At 41.7% G+C, this 24,669-nt stretch overlaps 1 protein-coding gene across 1 annotated transcript; it reads left to right on the forward strand.

The window, feature by feature from the left end:
* The first annotated feature begins 1,541 nt into the window (after positions 1–1,541).
* On the forward strand, positions 1,542–24,416 carry LOC126267132 (synaptic vesicle membrane protein VAT-1 homolog). The gene is made up of 8 exons (XM_049972055.1): positions 1,542–1,735; positions 2,599–2,654; positions 3,669–3,743; positions 9,160–9,351; positions 9,425–9,635; positions 15,889–16,149; positions 21,291–21,535; positions 23,214–24,416. Exons 2-8 carry the CDS (start codon positions 2,616–2,618, stop codon positions 23,760–23,762), a joined length of 1,572 nt encoding a protein of 523 aa, XP_049828012.1. The 5' UTR covers positions 1,542–1,735; positions 2,599–2,615; the 3' UTR covers positions 23,763–24,416.
* The last annotated feature ends 253 nt before the right edge of the window (positions 24,417–24,669 follow it).

Here is a 24,669-nt window from a genome sequence, read left to right on the forward strand (position 1 = left end):
TGTAGCGCTGTAGTGCCAACTGTACAACAAAAAATCGTCACTGCGCGTGGGATTAAATGATGTTCTAATATACATGATAGGGTTCGAGCGGCCTCAACTTTAAGGGCAGAGTTTCTGGAGAAATGTCGTACGAGGAGCACAGCAATGTGGATGGAAGAAATGAAACACTGTTTTCATTATTAAAATATCCATGGTAGTTTCGTCTTGCTCCTAGGGAGAATAAAAGTCCGTTGAACTTCTGTATTCCTGTTTTTAGGTTTCATTTTCGGTATTTATCGGATATTAAATCTAAAAAAAAGTCAACATTCAGTAGATGTTAATTTTTCAAATTCATTATTATTAGTGTTAAGAAAGTCCAGCCTATATCCAAGGCCATTGCTGTGAAGAGCAAAGTGTGGAATATTTTGTACTGGTGTAACAGTTACTAAACGAAACTTCCTGGCAGATTAAAACTGTGTGCCGGACCGAGACTAGAACTCGTGACCTTTGCCTTTCGCGGGCAAGTGATTTACCAGAAGTAAAGCTGTGAGGACGGGGCGTAAGTAGTACTTGGGTAGCTCAGTTGGTCGCCGGCACGGTAGCTCAGCGTGTTCGGTCAGAGGGATAGCTGCCCTCTGTAATAAAAAAAAAAAAAAAACTGAGTTTATCGATCAACAACGACCTTCAACGGATACCCTACGACGTCCGCTCCGAGCAGAAGCAACGAACAAAAGCGAACAAAATCAGATTAAAAAAAAAAGTTGGTAGAGCACTTGCCCGCGAAAGGCAAAGGTCCCGAGTTCGAGTCTCGGTCCGGCACACAGATTTAATCTGCCAGGAAGTTTCATATCAACGCACACTCCGCTGTATAGTGCAAATTTCATTCTAGTTACTAGACGCTTCATTTTTATGTGTCTGTTATAGTAGTTATCAGATGATATCTATCACCGTCACGTATAGTCTTTATTCTTCGAACCTGAAATGAGTTCCTTAAACTTACAAGTCATCTTTTATGTTATATACATAAACAAATTAATAACTTTTATACTAACGGCTTTTGTTTTATTCAGTTTGCTTTACTATGATATATTTCCTCAGTCAACGGTAAATCGCGTAGCAAGTCTCAGGAATCATTTTCGCTAATAACTGTGGAAATACAGCTGCTCTGAACTCGTAATCTTAACTTCCGCCAGGGGCTAGAAGTCGTAATGTTGCGAACTACCTCTCCTCGCGGATTACAGTGTCTATCATGACTGTATTATTTTTCGTTAAGAATGATGTTTGGCACCTACAAAATGCATGATTCATGCATTCATAGATAACTGCGAAAACCGTCAGATCCCAGATTCTTTAGTAATAGGATGTGGGTCGGGCACTTCTTTGTCCAGAACTCTCTCTTGGTTTTTCTTAGCCTTGTTATCTAAAACAGCCGAGCCAAACTCCCGTTTTTGTTTCTGAGTAAACCCAAGCGATATCTTGTAGAACATAAACACAATGAACGTAAACAAATCACAGCAACGGTGGCATTGTAGTCCCTGAATGTAGTCAGTCGAGACGTGTGTAAGTTGTCACGAAATTGGTCGGTCGGCTGACAAATAGGTGTGTGTGTGTAGAGGCCTCTGTATTGATTGCGGTCATATGTGGTTCCACAAGCCCGTCACTTCCATAGTGAAGTGTTAAGTCACGAACACAACCGTCTTGCAGCTCGTGTTATAAAAGCAAAACGCTCGGCTCTTCTTGTTTCTTTTGAAGTACCGTAAGTATTGCATATTATAAGTGATATGATTTGTGTGTTACACATAAACTGTTATTCTTTCATTTGTTGTTGGTGAAGTGTCATCAGATAATAGCTCGTGAGAATAGGCTTATGAAATAACTAAAACTTAATCTAGAGCTCAGGAACCAGGTATGTTTGAGTTTGCCATTACACTGACATTATCTGTCAGTCTTAATTGTGCAATGACAGAACTGTTAGATTAAAAATCACCATAACCAGTGCATGGGATGAAATATTTATCGAGTCACATGAGTTGTTTCCCAAGTGACGCGTGAATGATCCTAGATGTTCTAGTTGCTTCTCTCGCTGCCCCCCCCCCCCCCCATCCTCCTGGCACCGGCATAGTTAATGTAGCATTCAGCTTATGGACTTCTGTTCGAGTGCCTATCATAATTATTTGCTATTCCCTTTAATTTGCGTTAATACCACACTGTGACCTAATATGCTAGTATTTTCGTCTGTGGTAGAACGAAAACTTGTAAACTGCTTAAGAGAATGACAAAGATAAGTAGATCCAACTGGACCACTTAAACCTCTGCTGAGTCTAATTATTTACTGGGATGGTGTAGTTGTTGAGTCAAATGCGAGGCAAGGAATTAAAACCGTTCCAACTTTATAAGTCTGTACACAGAATTGCATTATTCATTAAATGCGTTCTAAGCGAATACAGCTGAACTACAAAGGCCGTTGAAACAATAATTGGATGCTATGGTGAAGTGTTAACTGTCAGGACGCGAATGATTACAGAATATATTAATAGAACTTTTTCCAGATCTGAGTATATTAGCAAAAAAGTTTTGCTTTTTGCATTTTTGTCAACTGGTAATCTTTATTTTTTCCAGTAAGTGCCCTGTCAGCTATGGATGCGTCCCCTCTTAAATGCAACGCACCGACTGTGGTAAGATACATGCACGTTCCATGTATATTCTGTTTAATATGAGGTAGGTGTCTTAGTGTTGGGCGAACAGCTTCCTGCAAGACACGTGATTTTTACTTAGGCATTAACAGAATTGAAAGCTTTCTGCCGTTCTGAATGTTGTGTAGCTACGAGTTAATGCAAATCTGTATATATACGCTCTGGCATACAAACTTTGCAGAATATCAGTTACATGAGAAAACAGTTGGAATAAGTATAATTTTAAGCATATGGAAAACTACATAAACGTTTGGTAACTTTTTCTCCTATTACACTGTTTCAAGTAAATTCGGCAGAATATTTATTTCCTTAGAACCTTCTTATCGAGATGTGATAGATATATCCGCAGAGAAAGGTAAGCTACAATAAAGTTGCAGAAGCGTTATTTTAGCTAACGCTTGGAGCTGAATTGGTATTGATAGACACTTTAATAATGGAGCAAAAAGAGATCCACATTGTGGTTATGTGTTTGTTTTCCCGAGAAAGTAACTGTCTCAAAACGTTATTCTCCACTTTATGTGACTAATCATAGAGATGTCAGTTTCAATTACCTACACGACTTTAGGGCTAGAATCGGTTACCCTAAATTCGTGTAGCTAACTGAAACTGGCATTGAAATTGTACCTGATCGGGACTTTACCACGGATCCTTTCTCTTTGCGGATAATGTTTCTCCCGACTAACTTGTAAGCGTCAACTACATGATTCATGACCCGTGAACACGGTTCCAGTTCTGCCATTACCTGTGCTACTCAGAACACATCGCTAGAAAAAAATCATTTAGATTCCGGCCCTGAATAGCTCAAGCCTCAGAGTTAATGTGACTCTGCCATCAAGGTTTTTAAAATAGATATTGCTGATTCTCATTGTAAAAAATTCAGTAAATATAGATGCAGAAATTTAAACTAATTAACTGCATTAACACTGTCGAAACTTTGATTTAAATGCATGATCATGAAAATAATGAAATATAGTAAAAAAAGTCTTTTAATTCCAGATGCGTGCAAGGGGGCCGCCAGAACTGGTTCCTTCCATAGTACTGCAGGGCCATGGCAGCTTCAGTAAGATAAAGGTAAACTATCCTAAGACCTTCCAATCGGATACATTTTTGGACTCGCATTCGGGAGGACGACGGTTCAATCCCGTCTCCGGCCATCCTGATTTAGGTTTTCTGTGATTTCCCTAAATCGCTTCAGGCAAATGCCGAGATGGTTCCTTTGAAAGGGCACGGCCGATTTCTTTCCCCATCCTTCCCTCACCCGAGCTTGCGCTCCGTCTCTAATGACCTCGTTGTCGACGGGACGTTAAACACTAACCTCCTCCTCCTCAGATACATTTTAAACTGCTCGACTAGGACATGCCAATTATTTTCCAAATAGTTACTATTTATGACCTCGTATAAAAGTTTACACTGTTAGCATAGGACACTTGTCTCATTAACATATAAGATTCTGTTCAGTAGGCTCTATTCTTCCCCATCCTAACAAAACAGCAAGTGAGGGAGCAGTCATCCGCTTAGTTTTTGTCGTTCTCAGAAAGGAGTTTTGAAACACAAAGGGGGTAGGATTTATGGCATACTTGTCAGTCATCATCACTTGCATTTAACTCGGAACCATATCAAAGTAACTGAATTTTCACACACCTCCAGCATCAACTTTTTTTTAAGGCAGCTGCTAAAATCATCAACGGGGTTTCTACTTTCGACGCACTGTTGGCGCACACCATTTCCACTTGCCACATTCGAGAAATTTTACCTGTACGCGGACTAAATGTCAACCTACTTAACATGTTTAAAAGTGAAACTTGGGATTATGTAACAGTTTCCCTTTCTGTGGAATTTCAAATTGCAATGCTGCTTCTGACCGATTAGTGTAGGCGAGCGACACGCATGTTGCTTTTCGCAGTCGTAACTCTAAGCATGGGGCACTTTCACTTGCTTCCCGTAACGCATGAAAACCTTGGTTAATTTGCGGATAACCTTCCTTGTTGTTTTATTAGCTGCCATCTCACTGTGTAATTTATTTTTTTTTTTTTTATTTTCGTGGTCTTACGAGAACAAACTGCTAAGGACATCGGTCCCTAAGCTTGCACACTACTTAATCTAACTTTAACTTTCGCTAAGGAAAAACACACACACACACACACACACACACACACACACACACACACACACACACACACACACACACACACACACACACGCCGCCGAGGGAGGACTCTAACCTGAGACAGGTGGAACCAAGTGGGCAGTGACAAAACTCCTGGGACCGCGCGTCTACCCTGCAAGGCATCACAATATTCTCTTGTCTTTTACGCAGACAACACAGCTGCCAAAATGATCCTGGCTTATGTGACAGAACTGAATATCGGATCACTCAAAAGCATTTGATAGGTTTCTAGCTCATCGTGAACCATTTGGACTTCTCGTATTTTACTGCCTTTATTCCATGATTCCCAACATTCCTCCCCAAACAACGAGCTTTCAAGGAACGCTGTTGTGGCGACGTGGTAGCATAGTATGTTGTCACACCGCTGAGCGAAACAGTTTTCGCAGTAGTGAAGTCGTTCGAAGTCCATCAGTAAAATCAACATCGCTTCCTTAACGATATTTCAGGGTGTTTACCGTTATTACGAATTCTTGGCCTACTACGTTAGTAAAGCAAGCGAGTCAGCGAAAGCGGACGTCTCTATTTCCTTAAGGGATATACTGCTCTCCGCGTTGACAGACCTGTGGCCTTAGAAGACTTCGACATAAGTCTCTAAGAAGCAACGTACCTTCGGTAATAAGTCACTATTCAAACGAAGGTCATGGTTGTGTGTGCTGTTCACAATGCACTTGGTGTCTGTTCATAGAATAACAGTAAGTGGAAAATAACTCTGTAGCACGTTATCGCACAGTTTTGTTGTATGTCGCTGCTCATACCAAATTTGCTTCGAAGCATATCCTGACCATGATTACTGATCTATCACGACACTACGGCACTTTAACATTTCTGCTCGGAATGCTTTCGTTTCTTTAGCTACTTCTTGAACAGGGTCAGAACTAGTGAAGGCTGTCTTGTCCTATGAATGGATGTTTTCTTCCTGCAATTGTTTATGGATGCTGAAATTTTTCTGTAAAGTAGAAACGCATCTACAAGTTAGCCATCGTACAACTTGCACCGCCATGAAAATAGTAATAAACTGTTCCTTAACAATGTCACCACTAGTAATAAAGAATAGAATTTCATTTGTTGTCCCAAATCATACATTTATTCAAAGCTGGTGATTAAGCAGTTAAGAGTGAAGAAATACACTAATTATACTTCCTAAATATCAGCAATAATCTCTTCCTCTTAGATCTTTAATAACGGTGTCATAGACTGCAACGGATTCGGACATGTCTTGGCAGTAGAACACTCTGAGACGCTGTAGTGGCAGATGATGTACACCAGCTTCCCAAACAAAAGTTATTCCCTGTGGATTAATCACACAGAGAAACACTGTTAAGTCTTATTGTAAAAAATTAAGAAATTTAAAGTAACCATACGAAACGAAATGAACGTGTGACTGCTAAATGAACATCCGTATCAAACCAACTTACAAAACGTAAGCAGTTGTTGTTGTGGCCTTCAGTCGGAACACTGGTTTTGATGCAGCTCTGCGCTATTCTTATGCTGTGCAAGATTCTTCATGTGCTAATAGGTGTTGCATCCTATATCCTTCTGAATCTGATTACTCACCTTTTAGTCGCTCTCTACCGTTTTCACTCTCCACAATTCCCTCCAATGCTTAATTGATCAGTTGTCTTACAACGTCTATCAACCGGTTCCTTCTCACTTGCAAAACACGAGTTTATGAGCCCTTGTCATAGGTTTTGCTATTGTTAAAAACATCTTACAAGGCGAGGGACTTCTTCCATCACATGATGTTGCATTAGATTAGCTGAGCCAAGAGGCTCTTGTCATATAAAACTGAGAAAACGAGAGTTAACCCAAGTCATGGCTTTAGATAGTATCCAGATTACATTAAGCGTACTCAGAATGAATGCACACAGGTACTGGCTCTTGCCTGCAATTGTAACAGGAGTCCCAGGATAAGTTATCTGATTAAGTTACATCATGTCAGACACAAAAACAGTTTGCCTTTGTCTCTGACATGATGTACACGTAATTGGTGTAAATATTTTATCCTTTGACTCCTGTTAAAAGACCCGCTCCATTTCAGTGGATATAACGTACCATCATGTGATGTAACAAGGCCCACTCTTCCTGAAGAATATATTTCTACAAATATCTACCCTTGTTTAAGGGCTAATAAATCTTTGTTTTGAAAACTGGCTGGTTGATTGTTTTCAACCTCTTCGCATTAACGAAAGTGTTCGGTCCTATTCACTCCAACTGTACCTGTTTCCAGGCTTCCTTTCATATGGAATAGACGTACTTAATTTCGTCGAATGCTTAGAGTTCATTAAGGAGTGGATTTTGAGTTGTTGTTGTTGTTGTTGTTGTTGTTGTTGTTGTTGTTGTTGTTGTTGTCTTCAGTCCTGAGACTGGTTTGATGCAGCTCTCCATGCTACTCTATCCTGTGCAGGCTGCTTCATCTCCCAGTACCTACTGCAACCTACATCCTTCTGAATCTGCTTAGTGTACTCATCTCTCGGTCTCCCTCTACGATTTTTACCCTCCACGCTGCCCTCCAGTGCTAAATTTCTGATCCCTTGATGCCTCAAAACATGTCCTACCAACCTATCCCTTCTTCTAGTCAAGTTGTGCCACAAACTTCTCTTCTCCCCAATCCTATTCAACACCTCATTAGTTACGTGATCTATCCACCTTATCTTCAGTATTCTTCTGTAGCACCACATTTCGAAAGCTTCTATTCTCTTCTTGTCCAAACTAGTTATCGTCCATGTTTCACTTCCATACATGGCCACACTCCAAACAAACACTTTCAGAAACGACTTCCTGATACATAAATCTATATTCGATGTTAACAAATTTCTCTTCTTCGGAAACGCCTTCCTTGCCATTGCCAGTCTACATTTTATATCCTCTCTACTTCGACCATCATCAGTTATTTTACTTCCTAAATAGCGAAACTCCTTTACTACTTTAAGTGTCTCATTTCCTAATCTAATTCCCTCACCATCACCCGATTTAATCTGACTACATTCCATTATTCTCGTTTTGCTTTTGTTGATGTTCATCTTATATCCTCCTTTCAAGACACTGTCCATTCCGTTCAACTGCTCTTCCAAGTCCTTTGCCGTCTCTGACAGAATTACAATGTCATCGGCGAACCTCAAAGTTTTTACTTCGTCTCCATGAATTTTAATACCAACTCCAAATTTTTCTTTGGTTTCCTTTACTGCTTGCTCTGTATACAGATTGAATAACATCGGGGAGAGGCTACAACCCTGTCTCACTCCTTTCCCAACCACTGCTTCCCTTTCATGCTCCTCGACTTTTATGACGGCCATCTGGTTTCTGTACAAATTGTAAATACCCTTTCGCTCCCTGTATTTTACCCCTGCCACCTTTAGAATTTGAAAGAGTATTCCAGTCAACATTGTCAAAAGCTTTCTCTAAGTCTACAAATGCTAGAAACGTAGGTTTGCCTTTTCTTAATCTTTCTTCTAAGATAAGTCGTAAGGTCAGTATTACCTCACGTGTTCCAACATTTCGACGGAATCCAAACTGATCCTCCCCGAGGTCTGCATCTACCAGTTTTTCCATTCGTCTGTAAAGAATTCGCGTTAGTATTTTGAGTAAGGTAGTGAATATATTAATAGTCAACCAGTATTTATAGATCAGACGCATTGTTCGTTCAAATTGTCTCCAAAGAATTAGAGGTACAGCAATTGAGGGAACTATACGGTGCTTCGCACTAGTGAATAACTTCATACTAAGAGCTAAGATTAACTTAAGCGCAGCACGAATGACGAAGCTGGTTCTTGTGAGAGGATTACGATTTTGTTCCCAATACCGTTAACAATAACCTCAGTCCGCCTGCATCTCACGATCTCTTCCGGCCACATGTGATTAAACTGTGAAGCCCACTCTGCTTACAGCTTTCGTCTCTCATTTCCGTTATATAAATAACTTTATAGGCAGGTGAGGAATATTTTCACTGCTGAACGCCGATGAAACCAGCTTTTACTGCGTGGCTGCCGATATTTCATGGCACTATATGCAGCCACACGAAATACGCTTAACGAAAGAACAGAAAATATACAATACTATTAACGAGGACATAGGATTTTCACGTCTTGTAAGTACACAACACTTATCATGAAACACTCTTTTATTCACTGTATGAAAGAGTAAGGCGTTTCACGTAGCAAATTTTAACGTAGAGCACCACTTATTTGCGTCACTGTACTGAATAGCGTTGGGTAGACAACTATTTAACAGAAAAAAATCACAATATTAGTTTAGTTTGTTGACGAACTGGTATTTTGCTCTCAGATTCAGAATTTTTTTGTATATTCTGTATTGTTCTTTAAGGTTATGGGTGTACCGCTTCAAGAACATACTGAAGACAGTCACGTCGAAGTGGAAGTTTATTACTGTGGCCTTAACTTCACTGACAACTATCTGCGACTTGGTATAATAAAAAGCGAGAAATTCCCGGTAATAATGGGCAGCGAATGCGTAGGAGTCATACTCGACGTTGGAAGTGGCGTCAGCGACCTCAGGGTATGAAAATAAGGCTTACGTTCGAACATCATTAGTCCTTCAAGGAGAGAGTAACGAAATTTCTTAATTGCAGGTGGGGCAGAGGGTCCTCTGTTTACGAATGCATGGTGGCCTTTTCCGCCACCACGTCCACGTTCCGAGAAGGAATTGCTTCCTACTGCCAGAAGAAATGACCATGATAGAGGCAGTATGCATCGGCTTAGACTTCTTGGTGGCACACCTTTGTCTCTTCGAAGTAGGGCGCATGAGGGACAAAGACCGCATTTTTGTGCAGTCTGTAGCAGGTAAAGTCTTAAGCAACGTAATAACTTGTCTGATTTTACATTGAATCCGCTGTAAAGTTACAACCCCCACCCCCTTTTCTTTGCTCAAATGTATAGAATGTGCGTGAAGTGAACAGTCCAGCGTACATTGAAAACAGATGAGTCACTGACGTAAGAGGTATATAAAAAAAGGATGCACCAAATTACGAATACTGCTGACGTAACTTTGGTGTAGGCTTCTAGAGGAGACTTCCAAGCACATTGACGTTCCTGAAGGAAGACTGCACGGATTCGGGAAAAACCACTCGGGTGAAACGCAGCTTGCCTTTTTAGATAACTTTTTCTCTCCTGGGCCCGAAGTATGCGTAATGACATCTTCCGTACACTTTCATGAAATTAGCTGTATGTCTTTGGGAATATTCTACTCTGTCTGTCGCTGACGTAAGAACAGTCTCACCTTTGTTTTTCGCTCCCTTTTCGTTTCTTCGTTTGCCCTTCTCTCGTTCCCCGCCTCAAGGGTCGAAGACTCCAGATACATGACCAGTAGAGGGGAAAGGACAGGAGGAGTACTCCCGTGAAGACGTCATGCATCCCCCTCAGCCAAACACCACACGCGTCTCCCTCCAACCGGAAAGGCTCTATGAAGTCCACCAAAGGCAAACGGTCTTCCGCTTCGCCAGTCGAAGATTCTCCTCGACAGTGTCACCACGTGGTACCTTAGCCCGGCCGGCCTCTGTGTCGCTGATGCGCATCACGAACCGTTTTTCAGCGTTGGGCTCCACAGACCGACCGCACAAGCAAGAGAATGCTTCTTTGTACCCCATGGAGCAGGATCCTCCAGCTTCTGTGCCTTGTAGTAGCGACTCTGCACCAGCTGTCACTCGGCAGCCGGCGAGTTGGCACCGCTATATCTCTTCCTCTTCATGACTCTACTCCAATGGAAAGTTCGCTGCCTTTGATTCCACAAAGATGATTTATGGCTGTTCTTAGCATCGCAGAATCCTCTTGTACTCTGCCTTCAGAAAACTAAATTGCGCCCTCACGACCGCTTTGAGCTTCCACATTACTTACCGATTTGATTTGACCTTCCGGATGTCGGAATTCCATCTGAAGGGGGCGTTATGCTGCTCATACGTGATGATATTCATAGTCGACCCATCTCCCTGACTAGCTATCTTCAAGCTGTTGCAGTTCACCTTTCCCATCGCCGCCTAACTTTTTCCCTCTATACCATTTATGCACCTCCGTCATTCGATGTCTCCAGGGCAGACTTCCTTCAGCTTATTGGGCAGCTACGTCCTCCGTTTCTCCTACTCAGTGACTTTAATGTTCATCATCCTCTTTGGGGTTCTACCAGCACCTGTCAGTGAGGTGCCGTCTTAACTGATCTCAACCAACTTAACCTCTTCTGCCTTAACACTGGAGCACCCACTTCCCTTTCTGACTCCTCGCACACCTGTTCCCATTTGGACCTATCCTTTTGCACCGCCCAGCTTGCCCATCGTCTTGAGTGGTCCATTCTTTGTCTCCTACTCGAAAGACAATTTCCCACGTGCTCTCCGTTTGCTGTCTCCTACCCAATCCGCCCGAATAGCAGCTTACTAAGGCTGACTGGCAGCTTTACTCCTCCCTAGCAACCTTCGAAGAACAAGATTTCCCCCAGTGTGGCGACCAGGTGGACTGTCTCACCAACGTTGTCCATATTGCTACAGAACGTTCCATTCCTCGCACTTCCTCTTCACCATGTCATGTCCCAGTCGCTTGGTGGACTGAAGAATGCCGTGATGCAATTCGCGCAAGCAGATGTGCTCTCCGCGTTTTTAACCGTCATCCTACGATGACAAACTACATTTATTATAAAGAGTAGCGTGCAAAGTAACATCACGTTCTTCGGGATAGGAAAACAGCTAGCTGGATTTCATTCAGTAGTTCTTTTAACAGTCGTGTGGGCCAACCTCCGACAGCTCTCAGGGACCAAGACCTATTCCCCCATTTCTGGCCTTACAATAGCAGACGATGTTTTACTGAATCCTATTGCTATCTCCAACAGCCTGGGGTACCATTTTGCTGAAGTTTCGACCTCTTCCGACTTTCACCCTGCCTTCCTCCATCGGAAACGAGCTGACGAGGCTCGGACGGTATCTTTCTCTTCTCCGAAACGTGAGGCTACAGTTCATGCTTTACTATGAGGGAGCTCTCAGTTCATCCCGATCCTCCGCCCCAGTGCCGGACGCCATTAACATTCAAATGTTGCAGTACCTTTCTCTTACGAGCAAGCACTTTCTGCTTAACATGTACAGCCGCAGCTGGGTGGAAGCCAAATTTGTGCCTCAGGGTTCCATCCTGAGTGTTGTCCTCTCTGTTACAGCCATTAACCATATCATGGCCTGTCTCCCACCGGGAATCTCCGGCTTCCTTTATATTGTCAATTTTACCATCAATTGCAGTTCCGCACGGACCTGTCTCACTGAACCGCTTCTTCAGCGGTGTCCTGATCGTCTTTACTCCTGGAGCATCGTCAATGGCTTTCGCTTTTCCACTGACAAAACCGTTTGTATGAATTTCTGGCGAGGCAAGTTGCTTCTCCCACCATCTGTGCATCTTGGGCCTGTTGACCTTCCGTTCGTTGAAAATGCAAAACTCCTGGGGTTCATGCTCGACAGGAAACTCTTGGTCCTCCCATGTGTCTTACCTGACAGCCTTCTGTACTCGTTTCTTCAGTGTCCTGCCTGTCCTCAGTGGTACTTCCTGGGGTGATGATCGAACCACCCTCCTCAGATTGTACCGGCCCCTTGTCCGTCCGAAACTCGACTATGGATGTTTCGTTTATGTCTCTGCAAGCCAATCCCTCTTACTCCGTCTCAACATTATCCACCACCAAGGCATCCGTTTGGCAATAGGTGCCTTTTATGCCAGCCTAGTTGAGTGTCTGTATGCTGAAGCTGCTGAACTACCCCTGTCCTACTGCAGTGGCTTTCTTCTCAGCATGTATAAATGCCGTTAGTCTGCCATGCGTGGCCACCCATCCTATGCCTCCTACTTCGATTATTCCTTTTATCGTAATGGGGCTCGTCTTTCTTCTGTTACCTCTTGGAGTCCACTTTAGCCACTTGCTATGGCAGCTTAACTTCACACTACCTGCACCTTTCCCGGTGGGTCTGAGCACCACCTTGGCTTCGTGAAGCGGCCCATGTGAACTTGGCCTTAATTCGCTTCCTAAGGACACTACTCCAGCCTCGCTCTATCGCCTTCAGTTTCACGACCTTCGCATGGAACTTCGCGATAGTACCTTTGTATACACTGATGGCTCTCGGACTCACCGTGGGGTCGAGCGTGCCTTCGTTATTGGCTTCCGGCACACTCCTCAGTATTTACAGCCGAGCTCTTCGAATTACATCAGGCCACGGAATACATCCGGCTACACACTTTCCAATTTTGTCCTCTCCACAGACTCACTCAGTTCCCTTCATCTGTTGTACACCACCCATCGCTTACTGCAGCGAATCCAGGAAAACTGTCAATTGCTCACTCTTGATGGAGCCAGTGTGATGTTTCTGTGGGTTCCTGCCCATGTCGGTCTGCCAGAAAACGAGGCTGCTAACCCTGCTGCCAAAGCTGCAGTCCTCGTACCTCGGCCCCCGAGTACCTATATTCCCTCCGACGATCTGTGTGTTGCCGTCTGTCAGGAGGTGGTGTCTCTTTAGCATCACTCGTGGTCCTCCGTACACGAGAACAAGTTCCGTCTTATTAAGCCTCTAACAGTGGCTTGGACGACCTCCTCTTGGCCCTGCATATTGGGCACTGCTTTTTTAGTCGTTGTCTTCTGTTAAGTGGCACTGCCGCACACCTTTGTACATATTGCACTAAAGTTTTAACTTTCCGCCACTTCCTGATGAAATGCCCATTTTTTAGCCTTTTACGTTCCACTTTGGGTTTTCCGTCTGAGTTACCGGCCGTTTTAGCAAATCACGCGCGAGCTGTCTCCAGCGTCGTACTTTTTGTCTACCATAGCAATTTGGCGAAGGACATTAACTTTTAGGTTTTGACCTCCGTTTCTGTATGGTGTCTTTTTTAACCCTTTTTCCACGAGTCTGTGTTTTAGTTGACTTCTTCTACGTCAATTAGGACTGACACATAGTCGTTTCTTAACTCCTCTCTGTATTCTTGTTCTATAGTTTTGACTTGGGCGCAATGACCCCAGTTGTTTTTGGACCCTAAACCAAAACAAAACCAAACATCAGCTGCAAATAGTTTTTCTTGTTGTTTTTACATGGGTTTACGACAAGCTTGTTTCGTTATTTGTGCATTTTGAAAGTGTTTGTCTTGACATTACGTTTATAAATAACTTTATTATACGGCTACGTAACAGAACTAAGAGATTTTTCTTATACTTTATTAAAGATGGAGTGACGTCCATATAACATCTTAGAACTCCACTTCTATTTGATACGTTGTTAAAATAGGTCATATATTTCATTATACACAAATTTCATGTTATCTTTTTGGCAGTTGTCAACTGATAGGTCGTTCCACTGTCGCATTATGTTTACTAGTGAATTATGTCTTAGGTGGACAGATATTTTTGCCAGAGATGTTTATCATACTGTAGATGTGCGATCTTAATGTTGTCTATTTTTTATTATCGTGTTCGTATTCCTTTCCTTTTACTACTATGTTAATAATGTTTACCAGATAATTTTTGACGTCAGTTTGTTCGTTTAGGATGTCAATCGGATACCTACTTGCGTCTGTATAAATTCCTAGTTCCTCCAAAAATAGATATCCGAATGATATCCTAAACGAATAAATAGTCCGCAAACATAAAAACTATCTGGAAAACTTAACATAATAGAAAAAGGGGTGAACACAACACGACGAATAAAAAACAAGGACAGCAGAAAGATCGCTCATCTATATGATGAAAAATACCTCCGGCAAAAAATCTCTACCTAATACACGATTTACTTGTAATCATAAGGTATAAGTGGAACGATCTATAATTTCACAGCTGTAAGAATGATAGCATGAAATGTCTTTAGAAGGTAAGTAAATGACCCACATTAACAACGCAATAAATAAATTACGTTCCAAGATGTTTTATCGACGACACTCCGCTTACACCTAAGTAAAAGAGAAAAAGTTCATAGCACTGTTACATAGGCGTAGAACAGAACACTTTGTGTTTGTAAAGTTAACAGGAACACCAGAAAATTGCTGAAATTCAGAAAAAACTTGTCTTGAACATGTAAAGACAAGAAGAAACAAAATATTGGTAGCTAATTTTGTAAAAGTATAAAGAACAACTTGCTTTATTCATGTATGGCGATGGGCAAACATTACATGCAGTTGAACGGTTACATTCCATCTTGGCTTTCTAAAACATATTTCAGTGCACCATTTAGACTATTGAGTTACGGTCATACAATTTTCTCAGAAACGTGAACTCAGCATATGAATAGGTAAGCAATAGGAGCCCGTTCGTAATCACGGACGAAGGTTGTTCAGTATAAAAACTAGTAACTTCGAATGTACCCCATGGAAGCGAAAATGTCAATGTACACAAACAATGTATGGAGTGAGTTCAGGAACACAGTTAAAACAGGTCTTTACCCAAAGTTTCCATTGGCCAGGAAAGTCTTTTATCGTGATGTACCTCAGTAAAATATTAGTGGTTTTAAAGTCACGTTAGTTTGAATAAAACATTCAACAGCTTTCTCAGCTATCAGGCGTAGAAAACCTACAGAGGTTTTTATTACTGCTATCGATATGGAAGACATACATCAAAACATTACTTACTCGAACTGACGTGGCTTGAAAACAGAATATTATTCGAAATTTCCGCTGTTGCGAACTGATGGCAGAAGTAACCAGTACTTTCATCACAGTTCAATCGAGTGCGCTGTATTTCCAATTATAAACAGCACATTAAGGCCTACTTTTTTTCCTTTCAACACAGAGTCCGAGCTATGCAGGCGGTGCAACAACAGGAAACTGAGATTTACATGTATGTAAGATTAATCAGTCTGTCGTGAGACATCAGTGTTACACGTACAAGAATCCTGCAAAATAAAGTCTATACGACAGCTTGAAGCATAACTATAAAAATTTAAGTCCAAAGTGCTTAAGATTAAGAGTAAGATTCGTTCAAATGAACAGACCTTGTACTACTTTCAAAATGCAGACACTCCACCATAAGTGTTTTCCTTAAAACTGTCACACTGATTGCACGTCAATATCTTAGTATTTGGACTTCAAGTAGGGGCGTTTTTTCCAGGTGGTGTTGGCACGTCCATGGTCCAGCTTGCGAGAACTCTAGGGGATGACGTCAAAATACTTGGAACTGCTGCAGAAACAAAGCATGATGATGTTTTATACCTTGGCGCGAATCGTGTTTACAGCCACGAAGAAGATTACGTAGAAGACATTCTGCAGCAGTACCCTGGAGGTGCTGATATTGTCATAAATAGTAACGGTGGGAGAGATATTACAAAATGCTTAAAATTGCTGAAACCATTTGGAAGGTTAATTAATATTGGTAAGTAAATAACCTACACATTCCTACTGGAAATAGGTAGCAGAAGATCTGTAACTAGAAAGACAGTGGATTTTTTATCAATGTAGTGTGCTTGTTCAGGATACTGCAAAACTGATACTGACTCACACTAATCCGACGTTTTGTGTCTTAGATTACTTAGCCATTTTATTAAGCGATGACGTTTCCAGACAAGCCTTACCACTCCGAATACAAACACCCTAAATATTCTTGTGCTAAATTCAGTGAAACACTTAAAACATCATTTAGCCCAAGCATTATTGAGAACACATGAAACGTTCATCCATTTATCCTTTTTCTGCATTGACGTGTGTCGTCCATGTTTTCAGACCAATAGCTTCGTAGGTGCAGCCGGACCTTTCGAGTCTTAGTAGTAAGCAAAATTTAATTAAACCTTACTCGTCTGATACATGAACTGAAGTCATAACATTACAATTAACACGAAAGCTACATAATTTGTGGGTAAGTTCACTCCTCTTGTAACAGTAATACACCAAAAAGTAATCAAACAGGAAACTGTGCTCGGTGGTTGGAAGGAAGCACAGGACACACCAGTCTAAGAGAATGGCACCAGAGTGATCCAAGAAAGTCATCCAGTATTCGTGATAAACGTTTGTTACAGAGTTGTACAACATGTTTAGAGGTAAAATATTCTGAGGTACCTTGGGCATTGTCCTCAACATATATTTGCGGTATCTGACGTCAAACTCTAACTTACCTCACATAACGTACTGAAAGCCACAGGTTAGAGCACTCGACTAGATAGTTTCTACCTTCCGAAATGTGTGTGGTTCACTACCACACGACGGTTTTTCGACAATGCTATACTATGAGGGGATCAAGCGAGATTAGTGACCGGACCGAACCTTCCTTGGTAGGAAGGACGCAGCGTGTTATCTTGGATGGAGAGTCACCGAAAACTTAATGCGCCCCCACTTGCAGGCAATATTAGCAATAACTTCTGAATTCCCACAGATGATTGTCCTGCAGTGTACTGTATGAAATTATCGGCACAAATGCTTACTGAGATCATGATTATGTTGGAGTGGTTCAATGATTGGTAACATGTTTTAAAAGTCAGTAATTAAAATTGTGCACTTTAAAAAAAAAGAAAACGTAGTATACTGTTGACTACAATATGAGCGAGTCAAAATGTGAATCTGTTGACTCAAGTACTTGGATGTGACATTTCGTAGGGATGATACTGATCACATGGGTTAAGTCAGAGGCAAAGCACACGGCAGGCCTGGGTCCGTTCCTTTAATACTAGGGAAATAATCTCCAAAAGAGATTAAGGAGATTACATGCAAAACGCTCTTGCTACCCATTCTAGAATATTGCTGAAGTTTGTCAGACTCGTACTAGATGGGACAGGGATCTTAAAAGTCCATATTAAAGGGCAGTACCAAAGGACAATGACTTAACTCTTGAAAGTGTCCTTTAATGTTGAAAGAACTGAACTGGTACACGGATGAAGACTGATTGATAGTATCCCGTGAGAGCCTAGATCTCATAAGCTGTGAATTTAGGAATGTACTATAACCCCGTGGCGTAATGATTACAAAGACAAGATTGACTAAAGATAGCATGTGCAGAGGCTTTCGGACAATTTTTCCCGCGCTCCGTACGTGATAGGAACTGGAGAAAAATGCACTAATATCTAGTACATTGGGAAGGACCACTTGGTCATACTTCTAAATCGTTCGCAGAGTATGGATGTAGATGTAGCGTGCTCGTTTTCAAAGAATCTGTTAAGTCTTCAAATTACACCTAAATTATATTAAAAATCTGAGAGTCTATCATAGTTATTGAAACCAGGAGTAAGTTTTTCATGAAAAACTGACCCATTCATTCCGAGTGAGATAAGTTTAATCATTCGCGCAAAACCACGATTACTGCACTGTGTAACCGGCCTAGTTGTCACAAGCAACCTTGGATATTACTTTGACGTCATTGCACTGTACGGTTTATTCTGCTGTGATACGATTTACAGTGAATAAGACTGAGCTCTTTGATATTCAAACACATTTATGCAGTCAAATAACAGAGATAATAGTCGGCCGAATAAGTATTTATAAAATGAGAAGAAAAACCGGTTGACATCTGCAGCACGATAGTTTCCCTAAGTACAGTAAAAAATCAAATACGCCGTACTTTTGGCTTACGTAACATGTGATAACTTTCTCGCAACTATGTTTTATGTAGCAATCTGGGATTGTAAAGTATATTCAGATGTAATCTGTTTCGGAACACAAAGAATAAATCTCTACAACTTAGGAATTTTGTTTCCCTATTTATGCAGATCAAAAAATCATAATTGCTATTTATTAGATCAAACATGTTCCGGTACATTATACAGTCATCTGTGGGGTCGTAAGCTGTAGCTGGTTAAGCGTTACAGGTTCTTAATTACCTTCCCTGATAGCTTGTCACGTTTTGTATCTTTGGCCTTCTTATTATCCTCTCTTGCACATAGTACGCAAACACTGCACTCAAAATTTTAATCACTGAAATCCGACAAACAGTGTTCAACTCTGTACCGTGTACATAGTAAACACCTCTTACTATAGCAATGGTGAACCATCCATTTCCATGTGAAAAGCTGCCGTTGATATCCAAGCTGAAATTAAGAGAACATCCAAGAAATACACATGGTCCATCAACGAGGTGGTGGGCTGCAACACCCTTCGCTGGAATGCGATTCTTCTTGTCTCCTGACGTTGTCGTAAGTTCAATGTTTTCTATGGTTTTGTAGACTGTTGTGGTTATTTATGCAAATACAAAGTACAATCAGCTACAAATTTTACATATTCACATACACCTTTACCTTTAACCCAAATACTCATTTTGATTAATTTTTCTTTTGCTACGTGTACACAAGACAATTGAAGAGGTTGAGTCATAAGCTGATTTACCAAAATCTTTACTAGCAATTTCAAACATATGATAAGTACGATAGGTAATTACATCTCTATCATTAAAAGTTCCAAGTCCAGGTACACTAGAACCGGAGGCTCAAGGATGCAACAGTTTTGTTATGTAAACACTCTTATCTCTTGTCGTTGGTGGCGCGCCAGCGGGGACGCGCACACCTAGTAAGACTACTGTGCGCTTCCGGGATAACGTTCCGCTGGCCACTGCGAAAATTCTCTTCTCTAAGGTCAAAGTCTTCGCACAGTGTATAAGCGAGCGCGCTCGCGAGCTGCTCAGTCTGTGTCTTGCTGCTGCACAGGCAACTGCATTGAACGCCGCCAACATGCCCTTCGAGGTGCATTCAAGTTCTAAGGACTCCAATTTTTTCTCCGGACTGGAAAGAGACAGAAACATGCGCATTGTTTTAAAATGAGGCCGCGTTCATTGTCAATACGTCCCAGAGATGGCAGCACCGTACGGCAGATGGAATTTTACCGCCAGCGGCGAGAATGAAAACTGTTTTAAATACTTATAATTGCGACGTTTTCATTACTTGAACAGCGTGCAATCATTCGTTTTCTGAATTTGCGTGGTGTGAAACCAATTGAAATTCATCTACAGTTGAAGGAGACATGTGGTGATGGAGTTATGGATGTGTCGAAACTGCGTTCATGGTTGCGACAGTTTAATGACGGCAGAACATTGTGGGACAACAAACCGAAACAACCTCGGGCTCGCACAAGCCGGTCTGACGACATGATAGAGAAAGTGGAGAGAACTGTTTTGGGGGCTCGCCGAATGACTGTTGAACAGATCACCTCCAGAGTTGGTATTTCTGTGGGTTCTGTGCACACAATCCTGCATGATGACCTGAAAATGCGAAAAGTGTCATCTAGGTGGGTGCCACGAATGCTGACGGACGACCACATGGCTGCCTGTGTGGCATATTGCCAAGCAATCTTGACGCGCAACGACAGCATGAATGGGACTTTCTTTTCGTCGGTTGTGACAATGGATGAAACGTGGATGCCATTTTTCAATCCAGAAACAAAGCGCCAGTCAGCTCAATGGAATCGCACAGATTCACTGCCACCAAAAATTTTTCGGGTAACCGCCAGTGCTGAAAAAATGGTGTCATGTTCTGGGACAGCGAGGGTGTTATCCTTACCCATTGCGTTCCAAAGGGCACTACGGTAACAGGTGCATCCTATGAAAATGTTTTGAAGAAAAAATTCCTTTCTGCACTGCAACAAAAACGTCCGGGAAGGGCTGCGCGTGTGCTGTTTCACCAAGACAACGCACCCGCACATCGAGCTAACGTTACGCAAGTTTCTTCGTGATAACAACTTTGAAGTGATTCCTCATGCTCCCTACTCACCTGACCTGGCTCCTAGTGACTTTTGGCTTTTTCCAACAATGAAAGACACTCTCCGTGCCCGCACATTCACCAGCCGTGCTGCTATTGCCTCCAGTGGTCAAAACAGACTCCTAAAGAAGCCTTAGCCGCTGCCATGGAATCATGGCGTCAGCGTTGTAAAAAATGTCGTCTGCAGGGCGATTACGCCGAGAAGTAACGCCAGTTTCGATTTCGGATGAGTAGTTAAATAGAAAAAAAATCGGAGGCCTTAAAACTTGAATGCACCTCGTAAAGGATGTATTGTCGTACTCGCACAACGGTCTACAAAACCATAGAAAACATTGAACTTAAAACAACGTCAGGAGACAAGAAGAATCTCATTCCAGTGAAGAGTGTTGCAGCCCACGCCGTCGTTGATGGACCATGTGTATTTCTTGGATGTTCTCTTAATTTCAGCTTGGATATCAACGACACTTTCTTACATGGAAAAGGATGGTTCACGGTTGCTGTAGTAAGAAGTGGTAGCGGAGTTTCTAGTGTACCTGGACTTGAAAGTTTTAATAATAGAGATGTAATTGCCTATCGTACTTACCATATGTTTGAAATTGCTAGTAAAGATTTTGGTAAATCAGCTTATGACTCAACCTCTCCACTTGTCTTGTATACTCGTAGCAAAAGAAAAATTATCAAGGCAGTTTTTCAACTTGTAAGCCAAGAAGGTGCAACATACCAAAGAAACTGAAACCGGTACGATTTGCTATCTTGCGCTGCTAAATCAATCTGTTCCAATACACACTTCTTTATTCCCATTGACATATACCGTAATACAACACTTTCACTTCTTTTTTTCTAGGTTCAAACAGCACAGCTATATACCCAAGATCAACGTACTGGGGAATGGTCACACCGACATGGGATACCAAGCATATGACACCTGGAGAGGTCTTGGACAGTAACTGCAAAATAACTGGCCTTAACATCGAAGACTTGATGCAGGCCTATCCACAGAAAGTAGAGTCCATCGTGGAAAAAGTATTCGAGTTGTTTTGCTGTCAGAAGATACGAACACGTGTACATGTGGTCGTTCCCTTCGAAAAGGTAATATCGGTATCACTATTCTGCTGAAGCCAATGTGTGGTTTAAAAAACGTTAACAAAATCAGCCCTGCTTTCGTAGCGTCGGTACAACGGCGGCAATGTCCATTTAGAAGTCACGGCATCATAAGATATTCCATTTAAAATCATTTAATGCCTTATCAGCTAGATGTACCTTGTGTGTGTGTGTGTGTGTGTGTGTGTGTGTGTGTGTGTGTGTGTGTGTGTGTGTGTGTGTGTGTGTGCGCAGTTTAGATCAGTTTTCTAAATTGCCAACTGTTAAAAAATTGAAGAAAAGATTACAGTTTCTGCCCTTAGTGGATCTAGTTTGACTGGCGCCTACGTGGAATGACTGTTGTGTAGTAGTACAAAAGGAGCAAACGTGCGCTCATGTCCGAGAGGTTGCTTAGACTTACTAGCAGGTTCAGATGGTTCAATGGCTCTGAGCACTATGGGACTTAACATGTCATCAGCCGTCTGGAACTTAGAACTACTTAAACCTAACATCTAAGGACGTCACACACATCCATGCCCGAGGCAGGACTCGAACCTGCGACCGTAGCGGTGGAGCGGTTCCAAACTGAAGCGCCTAGAATCGCTCGGCCACACCGACCGTCTAGTAGCAGGTCGCGCAGATTGTTTGTTTAATAGGGTTTGAATCAGGTGTAGGGCTGTCGGTATATTTGGGGCACAATATGTTGAAAGTAAGTTCGTGGAAATGAGACAGAACTGTTGAAATAGTCTATGGCACGTTTTGATTTAACTCGTGTGTGCTATAAGCTTTTATTGGACCTTGCTGAGCAGCATCCTACAACCAGTTAGTTAAATTTCTCTCTAAGCAGCCTGCACGTAACAAGAATATCAGAATTTTATCCAGTGAGAAGATAATAGGTGAGGAACTAATAACTTTCTTGGTAAAATCTTATTTCGGTAGGTTTAGGAAAGGTCTGTGGTTAACGTAGCTTAAGAGGTAGTCTTAAAGGGACGAAATACTGAGTTTGAAGGTCTTCCAAGACATACAGCGTTAGAGTTATCAGTTTTCTTAGTTATCACCGTGCGAATAAGAGATTGACAGCCCAGCACATAATACAAACTACACAAAACAAACGTGTCAGATCGTTGATACCTGCCGCGAAGTGCACACAACCTCCCTGTTAAGCATCCACACGACTCTTCTACACAACACTCGTTGGTCACTGGCGCAAGCCAAACAAGGTTCGTTACGGAAGCCAGAAAATAAACAGTAACATACCAGCACATGACCTAGAAAACTGATCGAAATCCCACACACTGATTAATAAATGTACCTAAAATTAATACATGTGATTTTATGCCAAGTCCTAAAATGCACCATCAAAATGGAAAAACACGTTTGTGATACATCTTAATTGCCATTTGCGAAATGTTGGTACATACACAGAATTTCTGAATGTTTTTGATATAGTAAAACACATTCCATAATTCTGTATACATTTTAGCTCGGTTACGCTTTTTATGACGTTTTCACATCGGCACATTAATCCTTAAGTAACAAATCCTGACGATAGTGTGGCTATAAATGTACATATGCGTGATACAAAAGCTACATAAGTTTTTATAACGCTGTCGTTCATTTATTTGATTTCCTTGGTGGCACAAGAAACAGTCAGTGCTGCTACAATGAAGTTTTCTGATGTTTGCAGGTCGCTGAAGGAATAAAGAAAATGTGCACAAGGGCGAACACGGGCAAAGTGATATTGTTCGTGAAACACGAGGTCCACAGAACTGCTGTCCCTCGCTGTCCAGTAACTGTTGCCAAAGCTGTTAGTATTAGTATCCTTTCTCATGAGGAGGATCACGCAGAAGTGTGTGCTGCACAGGGAGAGCCAGGCACTGAAGCTGAGGATTCAGCTAGTGAAAGAAGCGAATCTTCCCTTTCGGAAGAGGATCTGGGTATCGAAAAAGATGTGGAGGTGGTAGAGGAAGAGATCGAAGACATGGAAGAGGATACGGAATCGGAGGAAGAAGTGTTTCCAGAACTTGAATATGAGGAGAAGGATGAGGAGGATGAGGAGAAGGATAAGGAGGATGAGGAGAAGGAGGAGGAGGATGAGAAGGAGGAGGATGAGGAGGATGAGGATGATGAGGAGGAGGAGGAGGAGGGTGTTGAGGAGGGTGTTGAGGAGGAGGAGGGGGGTGTTGAGGAGGAGGAGGAGGAGGAGGAGGAGGAAGAAGTAAATACAGAGCTTTAAAATTATCTTTTTACTGTGTCATGAACTGAAAAGTATTTACAAAAAATCAGTTGTGCCGGTTGTGCAGTACTAAGCTAATACACTAAGCTTCCTTCAGTTATTTACTAACATCATTGAGACATATAACACACCAAACAATGAGTCCTGGTCCTTCTGTTTGTTATGAAACAGAAATATTTTCAGAGGAAATGGGGTTCCTCTTGTTACATGAACTACCAAAATATCTTATTACTATTCCTACCCAAACATGTTAAGATACTTACCGTTAGTGGGGACTTGATTAAGGTTAACAGGTGCAATATTCATAAATTATTTATAGTAGCAGACTACTTGTGATGTGCTGCAACATGTCAAAAGGAATTCCATTCTTCAGTTTCCTTATTTGAGCACATAAGATATGAGATTTTGTGGTTTGCATAACCTATTGTGAAAATGATGGAAGCATTTTAAAAATATTCTGTTGTGCCAAATAAAACATTTTACATTTAAGTAACTTTCGTTTCTCGAACGTGATAAGACTTTGTGAGAGCTACTTACTTTTCTTCGCACTGGTATAGCAAGTAATGTACATGTACCCTGCGTCAAACTAATTGTATGGTATCTACCTCGTAGGGCCTCACTTCCCTTAGGTTCTGGCAGGGGAAGAGCTTGTGATAGTGGAATCATGCGTTTTAGTATATCTGGTCCCCACTCGAGTTCTCCACTGCATATATTTGGAGGAAGAAGTTAGTTATTTTCAGCTTTCGTGTAAGAGTGAATGGAAAAATTACTCGGTATCTGTTCCATATTTTTCAGATATAGCTCATAAAATGACATTGTATCTAGTATGTTTACGTTCAGGGAAGAACAGTGAGAATTAAACTGCTATTCCTTCAGAAATAATTCAGAACATGAAAGTACTCAAAGG

Source organism: Schistocerca gregaria, chromosome 4 (genome assembly GCF_023897955.1).
Source record: "Schistocerca gregaria isolate iqSchGreg1 chromosome 4, iqSchGreg1.2, whole genome shotgun sequence".
NCBI classification, from domain to species: Eukaryota; Metazoa; Arthropoda; class Insecta; order Orthoptera; family Acrididae; genus Schistocerca; species Schistocerca gregaria.